At 52.4% G+C, this 24,718-nt stretch overlaps 2 protein-coding genes across 7 annotated transcripts in view; both read right to left on the reverse strand.

Moving 5' to 3' along the window:
• Positions 1-9,910, reverse strand: part of KIAA1671 (KIAA1671 ortholog) — an 87,137-nt gene extending 77,227 nt beyond the window's left edge. For 3 of the 4 annotated variants that reach the window (XM_074920927.1, XM_074920926.1, XM_074920924.1), the window contains exon 1: positions 9,753-9,910. The gene's annotated coding sequence lies outside the window, so the exon portion shown is untranslated. Of the gene's footprint in view, positions 1-6,825; positions 6,858-9,752 lie in introns of those variants that run through there. The other variant, XM_074920925.1, reaches the window with a different exon arrangement.
• Positions 9,911-17,940: 8,030 nt separating this feature from the next.
• The window catches only part of SGSM1 (small G protein signaling modulator 1), a 44,820-nt gene continuing 38,042 nt past the window's right edge, over positions 17,941-24,718 (reverse strand). For all 3 annotated transcript variants that reach the window (XM_074920695.1, XM_074920696.1, XM_074920697.1), the window contains one exon: positions 17,941-24,384. In XM_074920695.1, the coding sequence (XP_074776796.1) occupies positions 24,296-24,384 (89 nt within the window). In that variant the 3' untranslated portion in view covers positions 17,941-24,295. The remainder of the gene's footprint in view (positions 24,385-24,718) is intronic.

Raw genomic sequence — 24,718 nt, forward strand, 5'->3', positions numbered from 1 at the left:
CACAGAGCAGGAGCCACGCCAGTCCAGAGAGCTGAGTGTTAAGGCCAAATGTACCTTCAGCTTCGAGTCTGATTTCACTTGCCAAGTCAGCCACTAAGACCCACAGGTCCCAGCATCTTTGGTGAGGCGGCAGCCAGCGGAGGATGCTTCAGAAGTGACACAGGCACAACACATCATTTCTTTTCAGTTTCCAGTCAGATATAGAGACTTGTTGAACCACCAAGAGACCAGGTACCTGCTCAGTGAAGAAGTCTGAGTGATTTTTTTCTTCCGTTTCATCACATACAAACCAACCAGCAGACCAGGGACAAAAGATACACCTGAACCACTGGACACAAGCCCTGCCCAGGAATCGCACTGATCAACTTGAGTTCCCGTCCCTGGAAGTCGTCAGGTTCAAGGGGCCAAAGTTATAAAAATCAGGGTGAAGAAATGAGATAGATGGGAGAGGAGGCCAAAACTGCCCAACGTTCTGGCAGCACCTGGCCTGTTTGTTTTGCAGCAAAATGATAAACGCTACTGATTCGGGTGCCTAATAAAAGCCACTCCAAATTCTCATAAACATTGTCTTGCACATTGGTTTAAAGCCAGTATTGGTTAAACAGTTATAAGCAACCTTCTGTTAATTATATAGTTTAAAATACACACTCATGCCTCAAGTTCTTCGCTCCAGCCCCCTCTGCAGTACTCTCTCCAGATGTAACAGAGCACAGAGCCATCGAATCTGGCCCACAGCACATTCTCTAGGTACAAGCCCACGTACTGACTCTCTGATTCCTTCGCAGCTACTAGCCCGGTCTCGGACAGGTCAGACGGCTCCACAGCCGAGCCCACCAGGCACTGGCAGTGCCCACCACACTCAAAGCAATGCCAGGGGCTGGGACTGACCCCCGCAGGCAGGAGCAGCGGAGGAGGAAGGTGCCAGACGGCCAAGAGACATCCTCTGCCTTCCACTGTGGGCTGTTAGCAGTCTTGAAGCTCTCCAGATGCCAACCTGCCACCTGCTTCGTTACCTCCTGCTCCACACTCCTGAAGATGTTCTCCACACGCTGCGTTTGGGTGCCCCTCCCATACTCACAGGCTTTTTCCACACGCTCCCATCAGCTACCGAGTCCTGGTGGAACCAGTGTCATTAACAGGATGCTGAGACACAGATCTCCAGAGAGGAGCTGCCTCTCGGTATCTGAAGGAGCCAGCATAAGCAGAAAATAAGGCCAGAGCTTATAAAGGTTTTAAAGCCGTAAGAAATATCCAGACTACAGCAGCCCTGCCCCAAGAACTTGTGGGAAGGCTCCAACTGTGCTGAGGTGTAACGATGCTTCTAATTCCTCAGGAGCAACACCACCAAGATCAACTTTGCAGCGCCAGCAGAAAGGACGTAACAGGCATAAGAGCCCAATCATTTCTAGAGCCAAGCTGAAGAGAAAAGGCGGCAAGATCTTTAACCTCAAAGCAACCATTTCCAGCATCTGTAAAGGCAGCCTTTTGACAGGATACTAATCTGGAATTAAAGCTGTTATGTTTAAAAAAAAAAAAGAGATTAAACTCCACGGAGCCAAGACAAGACTTTTGAAGACAATTTGAAAAATACACTAACCTGCTTCTTACTGTCAAGCTTGTGCAAAAACCATCTCAGGCAACCTATACATCTACCGTACAAAAAAACCCCAGTGGATTCAAAATTAACTAGTTTTTACACTGTGTGCAACAGTCCAGGATCAAACACGACACTCCGTGATTGTTACTTTACACGTGGATCCCATACGCTTCTACGCATCAGAGATAATCTCTAAAGATATTACACATGCTGGTTAGGAAACAATACTAACACACATTCCTAGTATTCAAGACCAAAATAGGAGAGAAAAGGCTTAGTATTGTTTGTAGAGGTGTCAGTCACAGGGCCTAAGTTACACATGTGCTTCGGCACACGTTCTCACTTCATTTTTGCACACACATAAACAGTGAATTCCATCATTGCAGCTGCAAACCTGCCCTAGCCCTTCATCCCCATACACAGTGCCCTTGGGAGAGGAAAACACGTATTTCACCTTCAACAAGGCTTCAACCTCTCCATCAGATTTCATCGTCACGCAGAAGCACCAACACGACAGTGGCACTATTTGGGCAAGTACTTCACGTAAAGGACTCGATTCAAACCGAGACCTGCAGACGCGTTTCTCGCACGCCTGCAGTACAGCACGCAAGAAAGCTTCTGCCTGTCCAAAACTAACCCTCTGTACTCCAAGCGCAGAGCAAAGGCGCCGATGGAATCTGCAAGCGCTGCAGAAGCAAAAGGAAGCGCGATTCCAATATGTTTAACAACTGAATTAGCATAATGCTCACCACGCAGAAACCAGTCTCCCTGACCTTGAAACGCTGATCTGTAACTATTGGCGAGTCTTTCCTACGTGTGCTGTGATTCAACTGTTTTAAGGAAGAAGTCGAGAAAACATCTGTTGCCCTGTCAAGTTCAGCGAGATCAGGTCAGACATGCGGAAACCTCTCCTGCAGCCTCCCACAGCCACGCTGCAACAGCGAGCATCTCTTCCCTACCAGGTAAAATTGTATTTAGGGGAGTAGCAAAAGATCTGAAGTTGTACTGGGAACTCTACCGTAATCAAATCAATCAATCCCTCCTGCACAAACAGTAAGCGCTGAGAGCTGCAGTGATTTCTTTAATATTCTGTGAAGAATGGAAACTGAACGTTATGACGACCGGTAAGAAGTACAAGATACATAAATTCCAACATGTTTTAGAAATACTATTATTTGCATAAGTCAAGATATCTGCTTTCTTGGACACAACTGTTATTGTAGGCTTGAACATGCAAAAGAAAACCCCTGCATCATGCGTACATGCGCGCTGCAAGAATAGGAGGATATTTAGATGTCTTGCAACTATCATGTGGCTTAAAACATTCTAAAGGCAGATTATACTAATATCTGACATTTAATACTGCCAATACAGTAAGAGCCTTGTTTGACAACAAATAATAAACATGACATTTCTTGTAAAGTCTCTAAGTAAAAGCAGAAGCCAGTTGAGCTGCACCACTGTAGCATAAATGCCTGTTTTAGAAAGGCATCTGGGCTCATTTTGTTCAATGAAGAATTCCGAGTGCTCTCATGAAATATCAAACAATTACAGTGGCCAAAAATTCCAACCCTGTTTAAAATGTACCACGGCTTTGCTGGGCCGAATGCTTTCCTTGTGGATGAGACAGCTTTGTCCATCGAAAGCCTTGTATGGTTGAACATACTTGCAGCAGATAAACATCCCTCTTCAATTTTGGCACAACTGACTCCCCACCAAGAGTTACGGATACTATGGCTGAACTGAAAAAGCAGCCGGGCTTAATCCAAGCTGAAGTCTGAGCTCATTAAAATAACAGAATAAAAAGAGAAACTTAAATTTCATTCCTATTTATGCTTTTGAAATTCTCATCAAGACTGTAAAATAAAGATCATCCTAGTTTCACAACAGTAAGAATCACAAGTTTCGGAACTCCGTATTTATTAACATCACTTGGTGAAACCAGAAAAAACAATCACTATGAAAATATAAACAGAAGGGGCTGATGTGGATGGCAACAACGTTTTTTGCATCAGCAAGAGCACACACAAATACTCAGATTTTCATGCATTTCACTAAAAACACTGGCAGTTTTTTTACTCTTAGGAACTACGAAGAGTGAAATTGTCGCTAACTCCTAGAATTAAAGAAAAACTAACAACAGAAAGCATTCGCATCTTCACTTCTCCCCCTCTTCTCCAGCGTGCCAAATCTATGCATTTTAGATTTAAACAAACAAAAAAAAAAAAATGCAGCCCATTTCTTTCTCTTCTATTTTTTGCCATCCATCTTATTTGCATCCAAGTGCTGCTTCTGGAGCGCAGTTCTAGTCCTGGGCTGGCCTAGCTGGGAGAGCTCGCCCGCTTCCCAGCCATGCCCCAGCTCCGCAGCCCTCGCTGCCCAACTGAAACTGGGTCACGCCTGGAGCTGGAGTTAACAGGCCACTTGGCTCATGGCAGTTCTCTCCCCAGCCCCCAACCAAATTAAAAGGGTATTTTGATCTGGGGAGAAAAAAAAAAAAAAAATAATTAAAAAAAAAAAAAAGAGAAATATGTCGACGTCCCACCACCCCACATGAAAGTTTACGCTAATTCTGTAAAATAAGACAACGCTCTGGGAAGAAACTGCTGGAACCCACATGCACCCTTTTTCCCTTTAAGTGAAAATGGTGCAGATAACAATTCAAGTGCTGAAGCTTTGGTTATCTTTTTCTACTTGTTACAGCAGGCTAATGACCATCCTGACTCATAATTACTACAATAGTAAGAAACTTTCAGTTCTCACACTGCTGCAAGACCAACACTTATCTTCTTTCAGGCATGCAACAGCTTTCTTACAGCCCCAAAGTGAAAGTTTTGGCACTTCATTCTGATAAGAACTTTTAATGAAGGGCTCTGTAAATGGCTTTAAAGGAAACCAGATTTCCCCCCCCCCCCCCCCCCCAATGTTTAAGTGCCTGTTCATGGGACATGACTCAAAACAAAAACAAGCAATGTTTCAGATAATAATCCTCTGTAGTCCCACACTGCTCAAATTGCATCATCACAATCACACGAGCCTAAGAAAAAATTCATTTCCTCTCAAGCGTGTTTTGTAGAGATGAAGAATGTAAAATGAAAATTCAGCTCCCATCGTTTCGACATAGCCGTAAGGTATTCATGAACTGTAAAAATATGCATTAACAATCTCCTATTTAAACAGATGCACTGAAAAATAACCCCAAACAGTTTGGAAGGCTTTTTTCTTGTCTGCAGAAGTTCCAGCACTACTTATTTCCAGAACAAACCAAAAGCAGTGGGAAGCAAGAAAATAAAGCCACCCTGATTTGAGAAAAGAATCTGAAGATTAAACTGTTTACAGGAGTATACTTCTTTTAAGAGTCTAGATTATTTAAGCCTAGGCCTGAGGAAAATCATCACCCAGCAGACCTACACATCCCTTTCTGATCAGAAGGTTAGGTCATACTAGCGTAGAATGATGAGGAAAAAAAGGGAAACACCACTGACTTTTTTTTTTTTAAACCAACAGCTGCGAAAAGACAGAGCAGTCATCACACTAAATTTAATGCGTTTTGCCAAAATTCCATACTCAGCTTTTCTTAAGAATTTGGTTTTCCTGCCACTTAACAGAACCTGAGATACTGGAAGTCCACTGTGCACAGAATTGCTTCACCCCCAGAAGCCCATTCAAAGGCAAACGGTAACTGACTTGCTAGGGTTTTGATTTGCTACTTTTTTTTTTTTTCTTTTTTTTTTTTTTTAAAGCATTACTAGAACACAGCTTCAAAGGAAAGTCCTGAGACTTCAGACAAAAGTTTATGTGTGCCCTTCAAACTTACTGACAGTCAGGGAAAAGAAATCAGAGAGCTTCTGCCACCTCTTTCAACCCAGCACGCGTAGTAGCGGAATCGGCTCCTTGCAGTACGTTTACGTGCAACAGCAAATCCTCTGCGTTTTTAGGAAAAGTCTGTACCCCCAGCTGCACAGGGCAGGTGCATCTAGAGTTTACCAAGCACGATGTCTTCCAGTTAAACTCTTAAATCTACCAGGTCTGTGGTCATTCACAAGGTTTAGGATTCAAGACAGTTTGCTGTGGAGGGAATCCCACAGCTCTCCTGTGAGCTCAGTCTCTTTGGCTGCAAACTCAAGACAACCACAGGGTGGTTTACACCACAAAGGCGACTGCTGCAAACCAGGGAGCCTTCATTTAAATGAGGCAAAAGCCAAAAGTTTGTGGCTTTTTCTGTATGTTGTCTTTGGGTGCTTCCTACGTACAAAACAAAAAACACACCTAAAACATTGCAACATTCTCGGGTTCTCGTCACCCTTGTGCATCAAGCACAAAGAAGTGATACAGACCGTGCTCACAGCATCACTGCAAGCTTCATGCCTGGGCTTGCAGGATTAAGTAGTTTACTTCAGCCTCGCTTTTACAAAGAGCCCACTGAATACAGCGTGATCTCCTGCTCCGTGAACATCTCTTTAAAGGATTGAATAGACATAGTACTTTCCTCCCCAAAAGCTGCCTAACGCTGAAAAATCAAACAAGGAGCCCCAAAAGGCTGCACCTGTGTTAAGAAATGTTAATAACGTGAATGAGCAGGAAAGCAAAGACATTGAGTACCTCCCTACAACCAACAGCATCACATACGTTTACCAAGCTATGAAAGTGAAAGAATTCCAACTAGCGTTATTGTTTTTCTGCATGAGTACATAAAGAGAAATGGCTTGAAAATAAGAAAAGACGCAGAACATTCAAAACTTGCATTTAGACACGCATGCCCACACACCCCCCTTTTACTAATCACATTTTTAGGTAACTACACAGCACACAACGCATCAGGACAAACTCATTTGCCACAGGAAACTTCTCCTGGCTAGCGAGCTGCGCCAAGTTATCAATTTCTGTGGAATATCAATCTGAGACCAAGACTTCAAGAAAAATCTTGATCTGTGAGACTCCTCAGCAAGAAACCAGTACAATTTTTAAACACATGAGCAGTCAAAGGTATGAGAGAGGTAGTTTTCTGCAGCTACAAGAGTACCACATCCCTGACGAGCTCAGAGTAATCCTCTCAAATGTGATCCCGAGCTCTGCATCCCAGATCTGCAGAGCATTCCCCACAAGCACTTAAACACCCAAATTTTCAAGACTATGAGAAGTTTTCTTACCGCTATTTAAAAAGTCAAGTACAGAAGAAAAATCACTAGTTCTATCAACTTGACTCTGATGCTACTTGGAAAACCTACCAGAGGAGAGAAAGCTCCAGGACCAAAGATCAGAGCTAATCCCAAGGAAAGGACTAGGCAGCGAGCACAGCAACACATTCTTCACCAAGGAGAGCGAGCTCGTTTTCTACTTCACAGCAGCCAAGCACGTGTGAAAGAGAAGGGAGGTGACATGACTGGTTTCAAAATTATCTAGTAGCCAGAGAAACAGAAGCACTGAATGGAGCAGAGTCCAGGACAACACCCAAGTGAAATCACAGAGCCATGCAAAGAATCCCAGGAGGTGGAATTCCCGAGCTCTCCATCTACCTGGGACCGCCTGGCCAGGCCTGGCCTCTGCCACCCGGGGGCTAAACGTTACGCTCAGTCCATGGAGCAGTGAGGGCTGGCAGGCTTCCCAAACACAGTCCTTAAGAGTCTGAAATTCTTTCTTTCAATAAAATCTATTTCCAAGTCATAAGTTTTTGTTGGTTTTGTGGTTGTTTTTTTTTTTCCTTTGGGGAAATCAGGAAGCATATTACTACTGTCCAAGGAGTCTGCAAACACACAAGGGGCTCGATTAGCATCCACCATGACGGTGCTACACATGGTTGGAAACAGCATTAAAAAAAAAAAAAAACCAACAACCACCACCACAATCCTCGCTGTACATCGCTCTCAGTACGGCAAAGATCAAAGGTAATGAACTGTTTAATCATCAGACATCAAAATTTTCCTAATACACTGGCACCTAGTCAGTTAAGAGCCCGGGTCAGGACAGGCGGAGGTGGGTACTCTGCCCTTTCTCCTCCAGCCCTAAAAGAGTCACCCTCTGGAACTGCAGCGTGAGCACAAACCTTGGATTGGTGACATTCACATCGTTTACTACCACATATAAAATGAGATAGTAAAAAATGACAAACGCAGGTATTTGAATTAGAAAACAGCCCTAGGTTTGACTTTCCGTACCGTGACACTCCTGAGTCACTTTGTTCTGTGTTTTCTCCATAATGGAAAAGAAACATTTGGCTTAAAATTAGTTCAGAGCATCGCCTGAAATAGAAGTTTACAAGTATATTTTCAAGAAACTCTACGCCTATACAAGCTACATCTTCTATTTCAGTGGGATTCCCACCCCTTTCATTATTCTAAAGTAGAAAGGCTTGATAAATTTACTTGCTCATAAATTTCCTTGACAATTTTTACAGTTGCTGCCAGGCAACTTTATTAGCATTTCTGCCATACATTGTCTGTTTCCCTACCACACCCTAAAAATGTCACAGGAAAACAAAGAAAAATAACATTTCCATGCGGTTGTTAAAAAGACGCAAATCCTTCTGATTTATGGACAAGAGACAAGAAAATACCAACAACCTTCTATTCTGGCAAAAAAAAAAGTACCTCTGAAGCAGCTAAACAACTTCACAGTTACCCTGGAAACATAGTTTACCTCTTCAGCCTACCATGAAAATTGCCTGCAATTACCACAGCGGCATAAAGCGTCAGTTTTGACAAAATATCAGTTGCTGTATGCTGCGATTTCTTTAATGCAGTACCAGTATTTTATCATGAGCAATACTCGATCATAGAATTGTACTAATAAACTCCAGAGAATCAAATCCGTAGGTATAATAAAAGGTGACGGTATCTCACGATGGTACAGAAGAGCTCCGCCATCTGCCAAGTGCGATTTCCCTTAATCCCATTCCTCACACACCAATCGCAATCACCCGGATTACACCACAGAAATAGAAGTCAAGTCAATACCTGAATCCACAAGATTAATCTCCTACCTCCAGACGGGAGAAACGCCACAGTAACAACGCTGCAAAAAGACCGAGGGAGGCGAAGCTTTTCAGACGACTCGACGCGATACCGCACGGGAGACCAAGTGGTGTCACAGATTAGCTTCACCCTGTCGGAACCCCGATTTTGCTCCCTCCCAAATCCCAGCGCACAGCCCCACGCAAATCGAGGGAACTGGGGCAGCTATTCCCACCCGTAAGCGGGACTCCACATCCCTCCATCCTCACATAAGTCACCGACATTCGGAGTTAGGAAGGAAAAGGGCAGATGAGTTGTGTAACACAAGGGAGCAATACAAACCTGCCCACCCAAACGTCAGAGGGGCTTCAAAAATAAAACCACACACACGTGCACGGGCCGATACGCCAACCAGCAAAGGTACGTGCACCTGCGATCGAAGAGAAGCGGCACCATGACCTTAAGCCGGCACTTTAAACTAAGTCTAGGGAGCAGATAGAGCTCCTAAAGTCCAAGAGAGTCACACAGGGCACTTGTGACCGCCCGTGTCCCTTCTGCAGGCGGCTGTTAACCCCAGCGGGAGCTGGAAACTCTTCGGGGGGGGCGGGAGCATCTTTATTTGTGGGTTTAAGGACGCCAAGCACATCACGGTCCCTAATCCAGAGGGGGGACAGATAATTGCAGCGCTTACAAAAGTCATCTTGGATTACAAAAATAAGGCTCTAATCTGCAGCGCTCGCCAGCAAAACATTACACCCATGAGCCATCAAAATCACCACGAAACCACCTACCGCCCCACGCAGAGGCTCGGTGGAAAAAGCACCAAGCGATGAAGCGGCTTTTGGGGTTGGGTTTTTTTTTTTCTTCCCCACTCGGAGCACACGCCGGCGAGGACCCAACTTCTCCCCTCGCCCTTGGCTCTGACGCAGTGAAAAACCAGCAGCGAAGCGAGCCCGGCACCACCACCGCCACGGACCCCCACTGACCCCCGAGACCCCGGGGGGTGCGCCCGCCCCCCCGCCACCGGGAGCGGCACCGGCAGCACGGCCCCGGGGCCCCCCTCCCGCCCTCGCCCCCAGAGCCGGCCCGGGGGAAGGCGGGAAGGGGGGCCCGGGGCGGCGGCGCCTCAGGGCGAGTGAACCGGACCCACCCGGTGCCGCCCGGGCCGCCTTTGTCCCGCCGCCGCCGCTCCCCTCAGCACTTACCCTGCCGCGGCACCGGCTCGTCCCTCAGAGAAACCGAGGCGGGACGGCGCCGACTCCGCCGCAACGGGGAAGTTCCGAACTAAGTTTGAGCGCGGCGGAGCCCAGCGGCCTGCCCGGCTGAGGTGCGGATCAGCGGCCGGGCACGGCCGGACACCCCCACCCGGGGGAGGCGGGAGGGGGGGGCGGGACGGGGCGGGACGGAGCGGGGGAGCCGCCCCTCCGCGCTGCCCGGGGCGAGGGGCTGCCGGGGGCAGCGGGAAGGGCCGCGGGAGGGGCGGAGGGGAGGACGGGCCAGGGCGCGCCGCCGCCTCCCGGGCGGGGATCGGGCCGGGCGGGGATCGGGCCGGGCGGGGCGGGCCCGGGCCCCTCGTCCCGCGGCCGGAGAAGCCGCCGGTGGCGGCGGGCGGCGGCGCGCGCGCAGCCCCGGCCCGGCGGGAAGCGCCTCTGTTGCCATGGCGACCGCGCCGGGGTGGGCGGGGCCCCTGCGCGCGCAGCCGGGGACCGGTCACGGGCGCGGCTCCGCCTCCTCCACCTGCTCCCCCCCCCCCCCGCCGCCCTCTCCCGCACCCCGGGGGGACCCGGGTTCGCGTCCCGGCCCCGGCGCGGAGGGAGGGAGCCCGGATGGAGGCGGCCGCCCCCCGGCCTTGTGCCACCGCCCTCCTCCTCCCCGGGCAGCACAGCGCCCCCGCCCAGCGCCCGGGTCTCCCCCGCCCCGGGCAGCGCCGGCCCTTCCCGGTGAGGTGCTGGCTCAGGGCCCCCCCGCGCTTTGGGCTGCAGAGAGGGACCCTGCGAGAGCCCCCCCGCCGGCCCCCAGAGCGCTCCAGCGGCCGCAGGCACCCAGCCCTCCGGGGAGGCACGTTTCCCCTCAGGCCGGAGCCTTCCTCCTCAGCCCAGCAATGGCGACTGAACGCGCCCGTGGGCACCTCGGCGGCCCCTCCAAGGCCCTGCCTGGCCGCAGGAACTCAAACGCCCCAAATGCTGCTTTTTGGCTTCGTGGGACGGAGGAGCCCAAAGTCGGCCTGCGAGGCAGGGCCGGAGCCTGGTGACTCGTGGCAGTGCCCACGCCACGGCCCCGAGAGAAAGGAGGGCCCGGCCCGTGGCGGGTACGGCAGCGCGGGCCCGAGGGCTGATGCTGTGGCACCGGGAGGAGGCGGCAGCTCCGCATCCTCGCCCCAGCTCTTGGCAGGACCTCGAGAGGTCCCGCAGCAGGGAACTCACTGATCTGCCATTAACCAGCCCCCGAGGGAGCCAGTTCACATTTTGCGGGGGGTCCTGAGCAAACCAAGCTGGCTGATCTCTCCGTGGCCCGTCCCCGCACTGCGTGAGGGAGGTGACACTTCTTGGATTGCCTTAGCACCTACGGGTGCACAGTAGCTGCCTCTCAGCAGGTGCATGGATGAGGGTTTCGGCAGCAAAAACATCCAGCCCTGCAACAGCTGCAGGAATAAACGAGCGTGCCTCACCTCCTCTGTCCCCACCCTTGTACAGCCTCACATCCCATTTAAATTAAGATCCCTTTCCCACAGATCCCCCTTGCTCCTAAATCAGGATGTCTTTTCCCCACCTTAGCAATCCTTTTATCTTCACCACACATGCAAACACAGAGGGATCCCAATTCCATGACTCATTTGCCTTTCTCTTTTCCAGAAACCAAGACTTAACCCATCCCGTCACCCACCTATCCCCCCCAGCACCCCTCCCCGGCAGCCTGGCAGCCGTCACCTCCGTGCCAGCACCCACCCTGCAGCTCAGGCTGTTGCTGGCGACAGGTCTCTGCCCGTACAGAAAAGGGGGATCCATAGCTCGGATCGTGCCTCTGCAGAGAGGGTGGTACTGCTTCTTACGCCCCTTTGAAGTGGTTCTTGTTTCACCCATGGCTTGGGAACCCCTGCTCTAGTGCATGGGGCTTTTCAGCAAGTAATGTGAAACAATTAAATCGCCTGATCAGTTATTCAGGAGCCGCTCTAATGGCAGCACCCTCCACAGAAACACCCACATGCGGCGACACAGCCAGAGAACTGGCCAAGCCAGGCTCCCGCGGCTCCAGGGCCTCTGGGAGGCTGCATTCAAATGGACGACTTCAAGAAGAGCAGACTCGTTCCCAGGAACCTGCTGCCTCGTTTCCCACTGTCTGAGGAGGAACCTCAGCATGTGCCTTTGCAAACGCCCGGGGAGACGAGACCTGGGAGCTTCAAAGTAGCCACAAAAACTCTCGATGCTTCAAGCCCCAGCAGGCCAGAGGCAGCAGCAGCTGCGCCGGCGGGATTGCAGAGCTGCGGGGTAGAGGCAGTGGCGTGGAGCAGGCCTGGTCTCGACGAGCCTCCCGTGTGAACCTGGAGGGGCCGTATCCTCACCCTCACTCAGCCCCTGCTGCCCCGGGGACATCCCGACCGAGTGGGAAAGGGAACGGCTGTGGTGTGGGCCCAGCACGGAGCGGGGAGCCGCGGGACCTGCAGTGAGCTGCGGGGAGCCGGGTACCCCACCGGCCCCCACGCTGAGCCCTCGCACCCCAGCTCTGACACCGGGCAGGAGACACGGGCCCCTGCATGAGCCTTTCTCCCACTGCGTTTATCAGCAAGGACTGGAGTTTACCGCAATCTATGGGCAGAGTTAAACGCAGAGTCCTGTTCGATCACCCCATGTATATGAATTAGAGCTGTAATTCCACCCTGCGGTGTGGATGGCAATAGCAAACAGACACTGCCAGACCCATCTCTCACGGACAGTTGAGCTTTGAACCTTTGGTTTATGATTTCACCAGAACCATCAGTGCGATGATGCGCGGGCGATGGACGGCCGAGGGGCGCCCACGCTCAGGAAGGGACGACAGGCCCTTTGTCTTGGCCATCAAACCACCAAAAGGCTCTGCCAGGCTGAGGCACCAGTTTCCTCTGCTTCTCAGATGGGTAATGCCACTGTTTGTCCTCTCTACCATACAATTAACAACCAGGCTGGGACCTGGTCGGAATTAAACTTAAAGAATTCCGCAGGACAGTGAATGACAGCGCGTGTTGCAGGTACCAGCGGGGCTGCTGGGGTGAGCTGGTTCCTCTGGCGTAGTCTGTCAGTGCCCTGTAGTGGAGAAGTGGGTTAATTGCATATGTCACACGGAGCGCCTGCCAAACCGCTGCCTTGTGCTCCTGGAACCTGAGCTCAGGCCACAGGAGGCGGTGGGGGCATCCAGGCAAACCCCACTGCTGCTTCCCAACAGCTGCAGGGTGAGGTTCCCTCCTCTGTCCCAGCCACGAACAATCTCCGTCTCTTCCCGCTGAGCCAGTTGCTCCTGTTACGAAGAGGTGGAGATGTATGCAAAAAACACTTCGTCTGCATCTGGGGAACAAGCATCTGCTCTTCTCAGGCCCACGGGGCTTCGAAATGCTCTGGCTCCAAGCAGTGAAGCACTTCAGTGCCCTGTCGTGCAGCCCTCCACAAAGCTCTCCCATGAAAGCCCAAACTATCGGTGGAGGTTCAGGATGAGGCCCCAGGAGGAACCGGCCAGGAGCTCCCTGCACATCCCAGGCATTAAGTACTGCAGGAAGGTGCTCCACTGCCAACTACAGACAATCTGCAAAAAGGAAAGCAGAAAATCCTCCTACTCCCCATCACCACCACGGCAGGGGTCCTTAAGAGCTCCTTTCCCACCAGTTTGTGTTCATCCACCATGAAAATCAGCACAGAGGTACCCGGAGAGCACCGAGCGCCCGGCTCAGAGCACAGCGGAGGGCACAGCCCTCCTGAAAAAAGCCCCCCTGGCCACAGGACCCCCATTGCTTCCTCTTCCCCCTCCAGGTTTGACTCCTGATTTAAAGGGGAGCAGGGCTGGGAGAAGAAATGCAGGAGAGTCTGTAAAACACACGGTCCGATGTCAGCCGCCTCCTGTGTGCCCCTGTGAAGGTCGAGCTCTGCCGGGGTGCTGAGCAGCCCCAGCTGCAGGCCTGGAAAGGGCATCCCCCCCGCTCCGATGGGCACACGGTCCCCGCAGCGTTTTACCTTCAGTATCCACAAAATACTTCTCCCTCCAGAAAGGAGAAATTCAGCAAGGCAAAGGTTGTCAAACCTCAGCTGCTGAAAGCAGCTACAGCCAGAAATCCCTGACGAAAAACCAAGGATAATTGAGCATCAAATTTGTATGTATAATGCTCTTCAGTAGGAAGGAGTTGTTAGATTGCACTGTAGTGGAGGTTTGATTGCATCAGAGTGAAAAGTCAGTGGGTGTGGAATTTTTGCCAATTATATAATCTCAGTCAGTTTTGGCCCAGCTGGTTTGGGCGCGGACACGGCACCCATCCCGGCCGGGAGCCCGCCCTGCGCTATCAGCGCCCGGCACATGGTCAGACGTGGGGGGACTGTGGGGAGAACAAAGGAGAGCAGATTTCCTGGGAGTCTGTTTTTGTTTTCCCAAGCAGAAGAGTGACTCAGATTTCAGCTCGCACTCCTGTTAACTCAGCCAACAACAACACGTTGTTAGTCGAAGTGATAAAGGCGAGGATCCGTGTTCCATTTGCTGAACTAATAAAAGCTCAGATAAACTTGCCCACCCCACGGCCGGCTCAGTCGCTAAACCCGAGACCGTGGGCTGAGCCTTGAGCCCCTCGCAGTGACGACGGCATCTCGCTCCCCAACAGCCTCGCTGAACTCCTGGAAGCTACTCGGAAAATGCCTTTAAACCAGCACAGATGCTCTATCCTAGCTGAGAGCTTTCTGATAAATAATGTGAGCACTTACATGTCGTGCTAACGCTGCTGAAGGTGCGGGAGAAATGCTTTCACTTTCTGCAAAATGCTCCGGGAAAAAGCACTCCTCTTCCTTGTGCTTAAGAAACGCCTTCACACGTCCCTGCCCTTTAGTCTCCCGGATCTGAGCTCGTTTTTCATGGCTGTGAGGTACAGCCGTGCCTCAGCTCCATCACAGCCACCGCACGCAAATCCCGAAGGAGGCTCCGAACCCCCGTGTCCCTCCCCGGGCCGGGGCGCCGCGGGGCAGGACGGGGACCCAGGGCTCAGCACCGTGGGTGCCGCCGCGCCCCCGGGAGCGCTGAGACCTGCTGGCCGGGGGGGAACGGGGCTCTCCAAAGGATTTGCCCGGGTATCGCGTCACCCAGCTGCGGGTAAGTCTTTGTAAACTGGTTTTATTTCCCTTTGAAAAAAGGCATCGCTGAAATAGGTGTTGGAGCCCCCCAACCCAGCTGTTAAGGGGCCAGAGCAGAGCTTAGCAGGCTCAGGTGTTGGGACTAGAAGTACTTTGTGCTGAGATTTACCCAGTGCGTTCATGCGTGTTAACAACGTGCTGTAAATACGCCTGCTCCGTCCCGGCTGCTGCAGCCACGGCCGAGGCTGCACCTGGTGCTGCAGGGACGGGCTTAGCAACACACACAGCCCCCAGGCTGGGCTTAGCAGCACACACAGCCCCCAGGCTGGGTTTAGCAACACACAGAGCCCCCAGACTGAGCTTAGCAACACACACAGCCCACAGGCTGGGCTTACTGACACACAGAACCCCCAGGCTGGGCTTACCAACACACAGAGCCCCCAGGCTGGTCTTAGCAACACACAGAGCCCCCAGACTGGGCTTAGTGACACACAGAGCCCCCAGAGTGGGTTTACCAACACACACAGCCCCACAGGCTGGGCTTACCAACACAGCCCCAGACTGGGTTTACTGACACAGCCCAACTGGGTTTACCAACACAGCCCCTCACCCCTGCCAGGCCAGGCTTACCAACACAGTCCCCATCCTGGGTTTATCAACGCATCCCCTCACCCGTGCCAGGCCAGGCTTACCAACACAGCCCCCGCTCATTCTCACCAGGCTGGGCTTACCAATACAGACCCCAGGCTGGGTTTACCAGCGTAGTGCCCTCACCTCCGCTAGGCTGGGTTTACCAGTGCAGCCCCTCACCCTGCCAGGCCAGGCCTACCCCCTCACCCCTCAGTCACAGCCACCGCCTTGGGCTGCCCTGGGTAGGTGCCAGGTAAAACTGGTTTGTCAGCCGCAGTCGCTGCCTTCGCACCGGCAGCCTGAGGGCTCAGACTGGGGCAGCAGAGGATCAAAACCGACCAGATTTAAATACCGGGGCTGCCGCCACCCTCCGCCACCGGCTGGTGGTGAAGCATCTCCTGAAGGGCAGCCCAGGGCACCCCATGGGGAACGCGGCGTTGGGGAGCGGCTGCGCAGGCTGCCGGCCCCCCCGCTGCACCCAGGCAGCAACTCTGACAGAGAGCTCGGGGCTGTGCCTAAGTGCACTTCAAAGCACAACCTCGGGATATCTGCTTTTGTGAGAAAGTATCCCGAGTTAAAAATTAATGTAATTCACTTTTAGGATCATTTACTTCCCTCCATCTGAACGGCAGGATTTTTGCCCGTCTCTCCCCACCACACATACAGGGCATTTCTGCTTTTGCACGTTGGGGATCTGGTCTTTTCTGATTAGATTGGCAATTAATATCAGGTAATTAACACATTTGCAAGGGCTCGTTGAATCCCACCCTGACGTTTTGCAAACTACGCGTCTTTGGGGAGTGTCTTCATCACCCTTTTGAAGTTCTTAACTGTGAGCTCCCTGGAAATCAATTAGGCTGCACTAAGAACTGGTGCTGTGCCATTAGAGCAAACATGCCCCAAGAAGCAAACATATTAAGGATTAATTAAATACCAGGTTTTATTTAATTAAGCCTCTTCTCGTAAGTACGTAGAGGCAGGAATCTGGAGCTACCATCCCGTCTTGCTTTCACTCCTGTCCCATTTTCAGCAGAGCGTTTAACCCGGGTTGGTGCTGTGTAAAACACGATGCTCAGGCTGACACAAACCCCTTCTGGGGGACGGACACACGGACGCGACGTCGCTCCGAGGCGGCCGAAGGCCCCGGAGCCGGGGTTCGCCCCGTCCCCGCTCCCACGCATGACAGCCTCCCCAGGGAAGCCCCCCCTGAGCACCCAAAGACCTTCTGGGGTCTCCGGGGGTGACAGGCGCCAGCCCTGAGCCCCCACCCCGCTCTCACCCTCCCTGCTTTTTTTAATGAGAAACTTGTCGCTCCCGTCACCCGCTCGCCTGCAGCCAGAAAGGCGCCGCAGCCTCTCCTATCGTGACGGGTTTAAAGGTCTAGAGCCAGACCAGGAAATAACGAAGGCAAGCTAACGAGATCAAGTCCAAGGTCATTTGAGGCACTAATGCTCCCTTGCCTTCCGCACGCCCCGTCTGTGGCAGCGGAGGATCACACCAGGTATAAACCACCACGGCCAGGAGCTGCCCTCGCCCCAGGAGCTGCCCTCACCCTCCGCCACCTCCCCGCGGGCACAGGAGCCGGCCCAGCCCGTCCCTAGCGCCTGGCAGCCTTTCCCCTCTCTATTTCACCTTCACCCTCCCCGGTCTGAACTCCCCACGCTACCAGGGAGGGGCACAGCGAGAGGAAGGACGGAGGGGACGGTCCCCCGCCCCGCACACGCAGGGTCTTGGTCAAACTTGGCCTTGGCCCCAGACAAGTCACTTGGCCGGCGAGCAAGTGGAGCAGATGGTTGCCCAAAATGCCCTGGGGGGGGGGGGAAGGAGCAGAAGCTCTGCCCCAGCCCCTCCACCCCGCCGGGCTGCCGAGGAGCATCACGCCCTGCTCAGGCCTGACCTAAACCCCACAGGCCTCGGGGTGCTGCGCGGAGCCACCAGTAACCTCTGAGAGAGCCCTGTGCCCCCCCCGCAGAGGGGCTGGGGCCGGGGAGGGAGGTGAAAGATTCTGCTCTAGAAGATCTCGGGCCACGCGCTGATTCTGACTTTGAAAATTTCCTTGTCAGCAGCTTAGCGAGCACAGAAATAGCTCAGTGCAGATTAACTCCACTGGAATTACTGTTTCATTAATGGCACCAGTCAGCGTTCGCCAACGCGCATCCAGCAACGGGAGGAGCTTTTTCCAGACCAAAGTTGCTACAGGACTTGGTATTTTCCCGTGGCTCTGAGCACTCGTTAAAAAACCTCTGAGTTTTTCTAGCAACAAGGAGCAGGTACGCTGAGGAGGGAAGTAGAAATTTGTCGTCAAAATGAGGAGAAAAGCCCCTGAGCATCCCCCCGCTGCCCGTTTTTGGGTGCAGCAGTTCCCCCCCGTGCTCTCGGCAGCAGCAATTCCGAAGGGGCCAGCGCTGCCCTGTCAGGGTTCACCCCACCTGTGCCGACTTCCCAGGGACTGCGCAGCCGGAAAGAACCACCAGGATTTTATTGATTTGAAAATACATTAACCATAGAGAATAGAGCTTTAATTTTTCCTTTCTGAACAACAATAAGGAACAGTTTACATTTAAAAAAAAAAAAAAAAAGCATGAATAAAATAATATAAAACAGATATTATACCACATTGTGGAATTCAAATATTCTAAGAACATTAGCAGCACTTCTACAAATAGATTAAAAGCTGTAGTGCTCATTAAGCTCAGATAGAGCAACTCCCAGAGACCAAAATGGCATTCAACATAGAAAAGCAGCAATTCAGTGTAGGGCAACATAAAAGTCTAATGCGGGTACATCAGATACATTCATAACCCCGCTGGTGAGGGGAAGCCCCGTCCCCGAGAGCCGCAGCGGGGTGACAGCCCCGCGTCACCCGCTCGCCCCGCCAAGTCCCCAGAACACACTCAAGCCCTCGGGAAGTGACAATCGTGGGTCTAAGGTTACAACCGAGTTGGATTTTCAACAAAAATTTTCCTTAATGCTGTTTGTGAAAACCAGCTTTCTCCTTCCCTGGCTCCTGGGAATCACCCTCCAAGAAGAGACTGGATTTCTAAGAATTTAAGTAGATCTTCTTACACCATCATGAAGTTTTTAGTATCTCAGTACCCAGTGTTAAAATTTTCAATTCTTTCACTTCCTCAGCAGTGAAGCCACACTGATTTTCTTAAAACTCCCACATAGCTTTTGAGACCTTGTGCATAGTTTAAATTTTAGCTTTGACTTATTAAAAAAAAAAAAAAATTAAAAGGTGCTTTTACAAAAAAGCTGATGACAAGTGGCCTTCCTTGCAGGGTCGGCCCCGCAGCTGGTGGGGACACAGCCCTTCCCGTGTCAGCGCCTCGGGAGCAGAGGCTGTCACCCCCAGCTCCACCTCCGCAAGCAAAATCAATTTTAAAAAGCAAGTTCTTAAACCACTGAACGGGAATTTAAGGTTGAATATGGTTATCACCCATCTGAGACAGCTGTTAAAAGACTGCTATGGCTATTCCATCAACGTACATTCTCCAGGAAATTCGGGATTCAAAGTTTAGAAGAAACCCAAACACGCAGCTATGGCACCACAACACCTCACCTTTGGCCCACGCTGCCACCATGAAACATAAACATGGTGGGACCAGGGAGCACAAAGGCTTCAGGTGCCTTAATTGTGATATGTGTTTATTTGGGGGCAGACAACGAGGGCAACAACCTCCAGCGGAGACCGCTGGAGCGCCTGAAGGAGCAGGGAACGCTGAGTGGCATTTTATCCTCTTCATGGTATCTGAAAACCTCTATGAGAATTTCTGAAAACTGGTTCTGGCGAGAGTTAGACCCTTCCCTATTGCGAGCAAACTGTCACTTCACCTCTAAGTTGTGCTCCTTCACTATCAGTTTGTGCTCACACGACAGTAAAATGCTGAAAATGTGCCCAGAACTGCTCGGTACTTGTGAAAATTCCCAGAGTGAAAGATATTTGACACATGTTTAGATGAAATGAGAATCATTTTGGCCCTACTGATGGACAGACTCTGAGGCTACCATTAGCTGGACAGCAATGCCACAAGAGAGAGCAGCAATTTAAGACAGCCGAAGGTATTTTTTAAAGCAAACTTACGTGATGAGAATCCTGAAACTGGTCCCATAACTGTTCTGAGGACTGTTAGCCACAGTGGCTCCCAGTGCAGAGAATTAGCCAGCTACTAAATGGGGAAAGAAAGGAAAACTTGCCAACCAGGTTAAAATAAGTAAACAAACAAATAAAGGAGAAAGAATAAGAAGAATCTCATCCCATAAATTGCGCTTGGCCACAAGGCTTGTGCCTCCAAGGTGGGATTTAGGGATGGGCTCAGCTTGCCCACGGATGGGTGCCCACCAGAACTGCGATTCCAAGGTACCACACCAAGAGCAGTCACTGCTCTTCATCTGTTTTTTACTTCTCAGTGACAATGTTGCCAAGACCTGCCCTTCTACTGCTGGCTCTAGTTAGAATAAAAGGAATATTTGGAAATGTTAAGGGACATTCAGAATGTATGAGGCTGGATGAGAGCAGAACGGGTGGCTGCAGGAAGTTCCCGTGCAAGAAACCCTCTCAGTCTTCACAGAAAATGTTAATAGCAAAGCGAGAGACTCGGTAAAACGCCTATAAAAATCACACGTTTAGGAACAAAGACAACTTCTGAAGTGTTCACGTGAGCAACACTAAGAGATGGGGACCAAGAGTTACGGGTCGGCTGCACCAGTAGAAAGCTCAAATGCAGAAAGAGGATCCGTCCGTGACTCCCGCGGGGGAACGCGGGGCACAAACACTCTCTGTATTTAAACACCACGGGATTATCTGCGAGCTGAGCAGCTCCAACAAAGAAGATAAATGGAAAACCCCACACCCCCTGCGGATGCTCTGCGGGTGGAAGAGCTCGGCCCATCCTTCACCGGGGCTCAGCTCTGGAGGGTGGGGAGCGCGGGCTGGGGGCAAGCGGGGTGACGGGGACGCAGCGGCCCCGAGCAGGAGGAGCAGCAGCTCGATCCCACGTCCCCCAGGGCCCGCAGTGCCGTGGCAGGCGGTGGATTTCAGCTGCACAGAGCTGCGGGGACGAGACATTCCTCTCCCCCGAGGAGCCAGAGAAAATGCCTGTATATGGGCAACGCGTTCCCCCAGACCGGCTGCTCCCTCCGCCGTGAAGAGCCGGGACGGAGCCGGGACAGCACCCAGGGCCACGAGGATTCACGCTGTCGGAAACCCGGAGTAACGCTTCTACCTCGGGGTGATGTGGCAGAGGGCAGAGCCAGGCAGGAGAGGGCCTACAAACAGCTGCACGACAAAAACCTTCGCTGACATTTTTAGCAGCTTTTAACCGTCGACCAGATCTCGAGGCCCAGGCTCCTGGGGTTGCCTCCCTGCGGGCAGACCTGAGCCAGGACACAGCTCCTGCGCCCCGCCGCTTCCGAGACGCTCGACACGGCGCAGGGACCAACACACACGGCCTGTCCGGGGCCTCCCGCGCCCGCTGCCCTGCCTGTGCCCGCGCACAGGGTCTGGCAGCGTCTGGCAGGGTCCGGCAGCACCGTCCGCCAGCGCAGGGCTGGACACGGCCCAGGGCTGCTGGCTCGGGTCTGCACGGGGACACAAAGCTGGAGCTCCAGGTTCAGCCCCGAGGCCCCGCGGAGCACTGGGGAGCCGAGGGGTTTTGGTGATTGTGGAGGAGCTGGAGCTGCAGGCGCTGCCTGCGGCAGAGCTCGGCTCTGCACAGGTCCCGTAAAGCCCCTTCCTAACAAACGGCACGATCAGCTGCAAAGGAGAAGGACTTTACTCCTGACGCTGGTACCGTATTCTGTGGGCTGTCCCATTTCTCTGCGACCCTCAACTCTGCAACCGCTCTGACCCAAAGCTAATCCCAGGGCAGGCACAGCCCGAGCAGCTCCTGCAGACTCGACTCAGCACCGTAGCCAGAACAAAGCTTTTTTTTTCTTTTTTTTCCTCCTCCCTTTTTTCTTCTTTTCCAGTTTTAAAGTCAGAACTAAAACCGAGCCCAGTTGAGGTCCTGACGGTGGTTCTGCTCTGGGCTTCCTGTTGCCATACCAGAACAATTCTCACAGCACAGGGACAGTGACAGATTGGCACATCATGGAATAGGTGCTCTAGAAACCACACAGTTCTTAGGAGCAAAAGATTTCTTTCCCCCCACCCCCACCCCCCCCTCAAAAAATAACCCACTTAATTCACATCTTTTCTCTCTATACTGTATATATATACTATATATAGACACGATTTTCTGGTAAACATTTACAAGATATCGTGAAGAACATTGAAAAGATATATCTCCATTTGCATAACAACACACACTCACACACTTCAGTATACAAGGACACACAGTAATGTACAATCAATAAATAAATACTTTCCCCCCCCCCCGAGAAGTTATTCAAAAAACACTGCTATTGAGCGGCCCAAAGACACTCTCAGTTAATACAGACAGCAAATATTGTGCAGAATTTCTTGGCTGTTTTTGTTTAAAAACCAAGGAAAGAAAAACAGAAGCTTGAAAGATAAAAGTGTCAGTGATGTTGCTTGATAGGACCATGCTCAAGCTGACCCACTGGTTCCCGTCCCGCAGGAGGGGAGGGCAGAGCACTCTCCCTTCGGAGAGGGCGATGCAGCCAAACGTTACCTGTCCTAGGACCTGGAGGGAACAGCAACAGCCTGGCGGGGCAGGCACGAGCTTTTCGCTCTGCTTTGTGGAAAGATGAGAGACTCACACGCGACCTGGCAGATTTGAAGCTTTTGTTTCCTGTGCTACCCCAGACCAAGCGCTCTTTGGAGATCTGCTGCAGAAAACTGCTCCAAAGCCTTTCCGAGATTCTTGGCACCCATTTGCCTGCTGGGATGGAGAGACACCAGGGGCTCCCCATTGCTCTCACCCCCTGCTGCAGCCTCTTCCCCAAAGGGTTCACTTCACCACCATTCCCTGGTTTTTCTACTGCAGCCTCCGTGTCCCAGAACTGCAGACACATTGAGCCCGTTTGCTCAGAAACTGAAAACCACCTCAGCACGCTCTGCAGAACTTTTCTGAACAGCCGTTTTCTCTTCTGCAGATTCACATCTGTCTCTTCTCTGCAAGCAACATCTGACACATGCCACAAATAAATACAAAACACAGTCAGCACACAGATGTTCCCCAGAAGGAGGGAAGGGCCCCTTTTCCCTTCTGGTGAGCAGCACTCCAACAGCAAAAGAGCAGGGCCTTGTCTTGCAGAGGGGAGGAGGAGAGCACACACACACACACACCACACATCGCACGGAGGGGGAACACAAATTTTTGCAGCAAAACTCGAGAGAAAGTACCCTTAGAGAGAGCTACAACCCAGCGTCTTCCCTGCTGCTGAAAGCACACGTTCACGGCAGCCTTCTGTGGCCGTGACAAAGCCCTCCCTGGCTGAAGTGGACCTACCACCAACCCGCCCCTCTTCCTTTCCCTTTATTGTTTTTACCTGAGTTGAAAAATGAATCCAAACCCTCCGTCGCGCAGCCGTGGCACAGCACAGCAGCTCAGCTCTCACGCTGGTAGTGCTGGAGAGGCACTTCATGCAGTGTGCTCCAGGGGCTGCGACGCTGGAGAGCCACTGCAGGAACAGCGGCCGCAAAAGTGCATCTTCCAAAAGCAAAGACCACTCAGGGACCTTGGGCTCTTTTCCTCTTCACAGGCGTGTGAAAGAAGCCCACCAAGACCTAACTGGAGACTTTCAGTGGACTTAGGGGGCTCCGCAGCCAGCCCCAGAAGCACACAGAAAACCTGCAGGCACCAAGGGGATGGTTTGCACTGTCTAGCTTTGAGCAGCTGGTCTTATAATTAACAGAGGAAGAGATGGGCACCTCCAGAGGGAAAGTCAGGACAGTCCCCGCAGTCGGAGCTCTGACTTGTCCCCCTGAGGAGCCCTCCCCAAACCGGGGCTGCAGAGGGACCATAAGGAGACCAGACTCCTAATACGAGCAGCTAGAGTAAGGCAGGTGAGAAAACCTCAAGTCTAGAGTTCCCAGAGGAGGTTAGGACCAGATTTACCAGTGTTCAGAGCGTTACAGAGGCTGGATTTTGACAGAAAAACCCAATGCTGAATTCAGAGCTCTTCTAAAAATCCATCCAGAGATGAAACTCTTGTGTGCTCAGATATTGTATTAACAAACAACGTAAAAATCCCGGGGAGAGAACAGAGCCCTAAAAAAAAATGAAAATACTAAAGGGGATGCTATGGATCAAGGGACAAGATCAAAAGAAGAGGAATCTCCGTGATCAAAGTCCCTCTCTGTTCCTGGCAGAACCTCATGATCTCGGTAAGAAAGCGGGCGCTGGCAGCACCCCGGTGTTGCTCAGGCTGCAGGGCTGGCCCCCGCCTCCCCGTGCCACGGGGCAGGGGCGCGCGAGGCAGCAGGTTTACTCCCCTGGGACAGGGGGTGCGGAGCGACAGGAGCGCCGCAGCTCGGCCCCCGCAGCCCCCAGCTCGGAGCCGGGGCGCTGGCAGCCGCCTCGGCGGTTGTGGGGGGGGGGACACCCCGCTTGCTGCAGCGAGGCAAGGCAGCGACTGCCCGCGTCCTGCTTCCAAGGAGAGTCCTCAGCAAGGAAATGCAATCGTACGGATCTTTGGTTACGTCACTGAAGAAGGCTGCGAAGAGCTGAGCCGGGGCCCCCGGACCTAACACTGACCACAGCACTTGGAGCGCTAAGGGTACTTCCAGTACAGACAGCAGCGTGTGTCCAACTACCTCACTTCCACAGGCGTGGCACTGGGAGACAAAGGAGAAGGGGAGGAAGCATCGAAGGGGAGTCCCGGCTCTTCGTCTGGATGCCTCGTCTTCCCCACGGCCTTCACTTGTTCTCGATCAGAGTCTGGACTTTGTAGACGAGGTCCCGAGCCAGCTTCAGGATCTGCTTGGTGTTGTGTCGCTCGGCCATTTCTGGAACAGAGGCAGAAGGAAGGCCCCGGGGGGTTAGACCCGAGCGGCCGGTGCCTCGCAGGGAGCCCCGGCCTCGCAGCGCTCTGCTGCTCAGCCCAGGCTGCCAACTCCTGCCCGAGTTCCCGCGCAGGGACCCCCGACTGAGGAGCCACCATCACCCAGCCCGGGATGGCAGCCAGCAGGGAGCCCAAGGATGGCACCACCAGACACCCCCCGAGCCCGACTGGGGCAAAGGGGTCTCTTTACCATCGTGCTCCAAGCACCAGCATCGCACAGCCACACGCTGCTCTCTTTGTCTTAAAACATTTACCAGTATGGCCCAGCCATGACTGTC

The sequence above is a fragment of the Athene noctua genome, chromosome 17, assembly GCF_965140245.1.
Source record: "Athene noctua chromosome 17, bAthNoc1.hap1.1, whole genome shotgun sequence".
NCBI classification, from domain to species: Eukaryota; Metazoa; Chordata; class Aves; order Strigiformes; family Strigidae; genus Athene; species Athene noctua.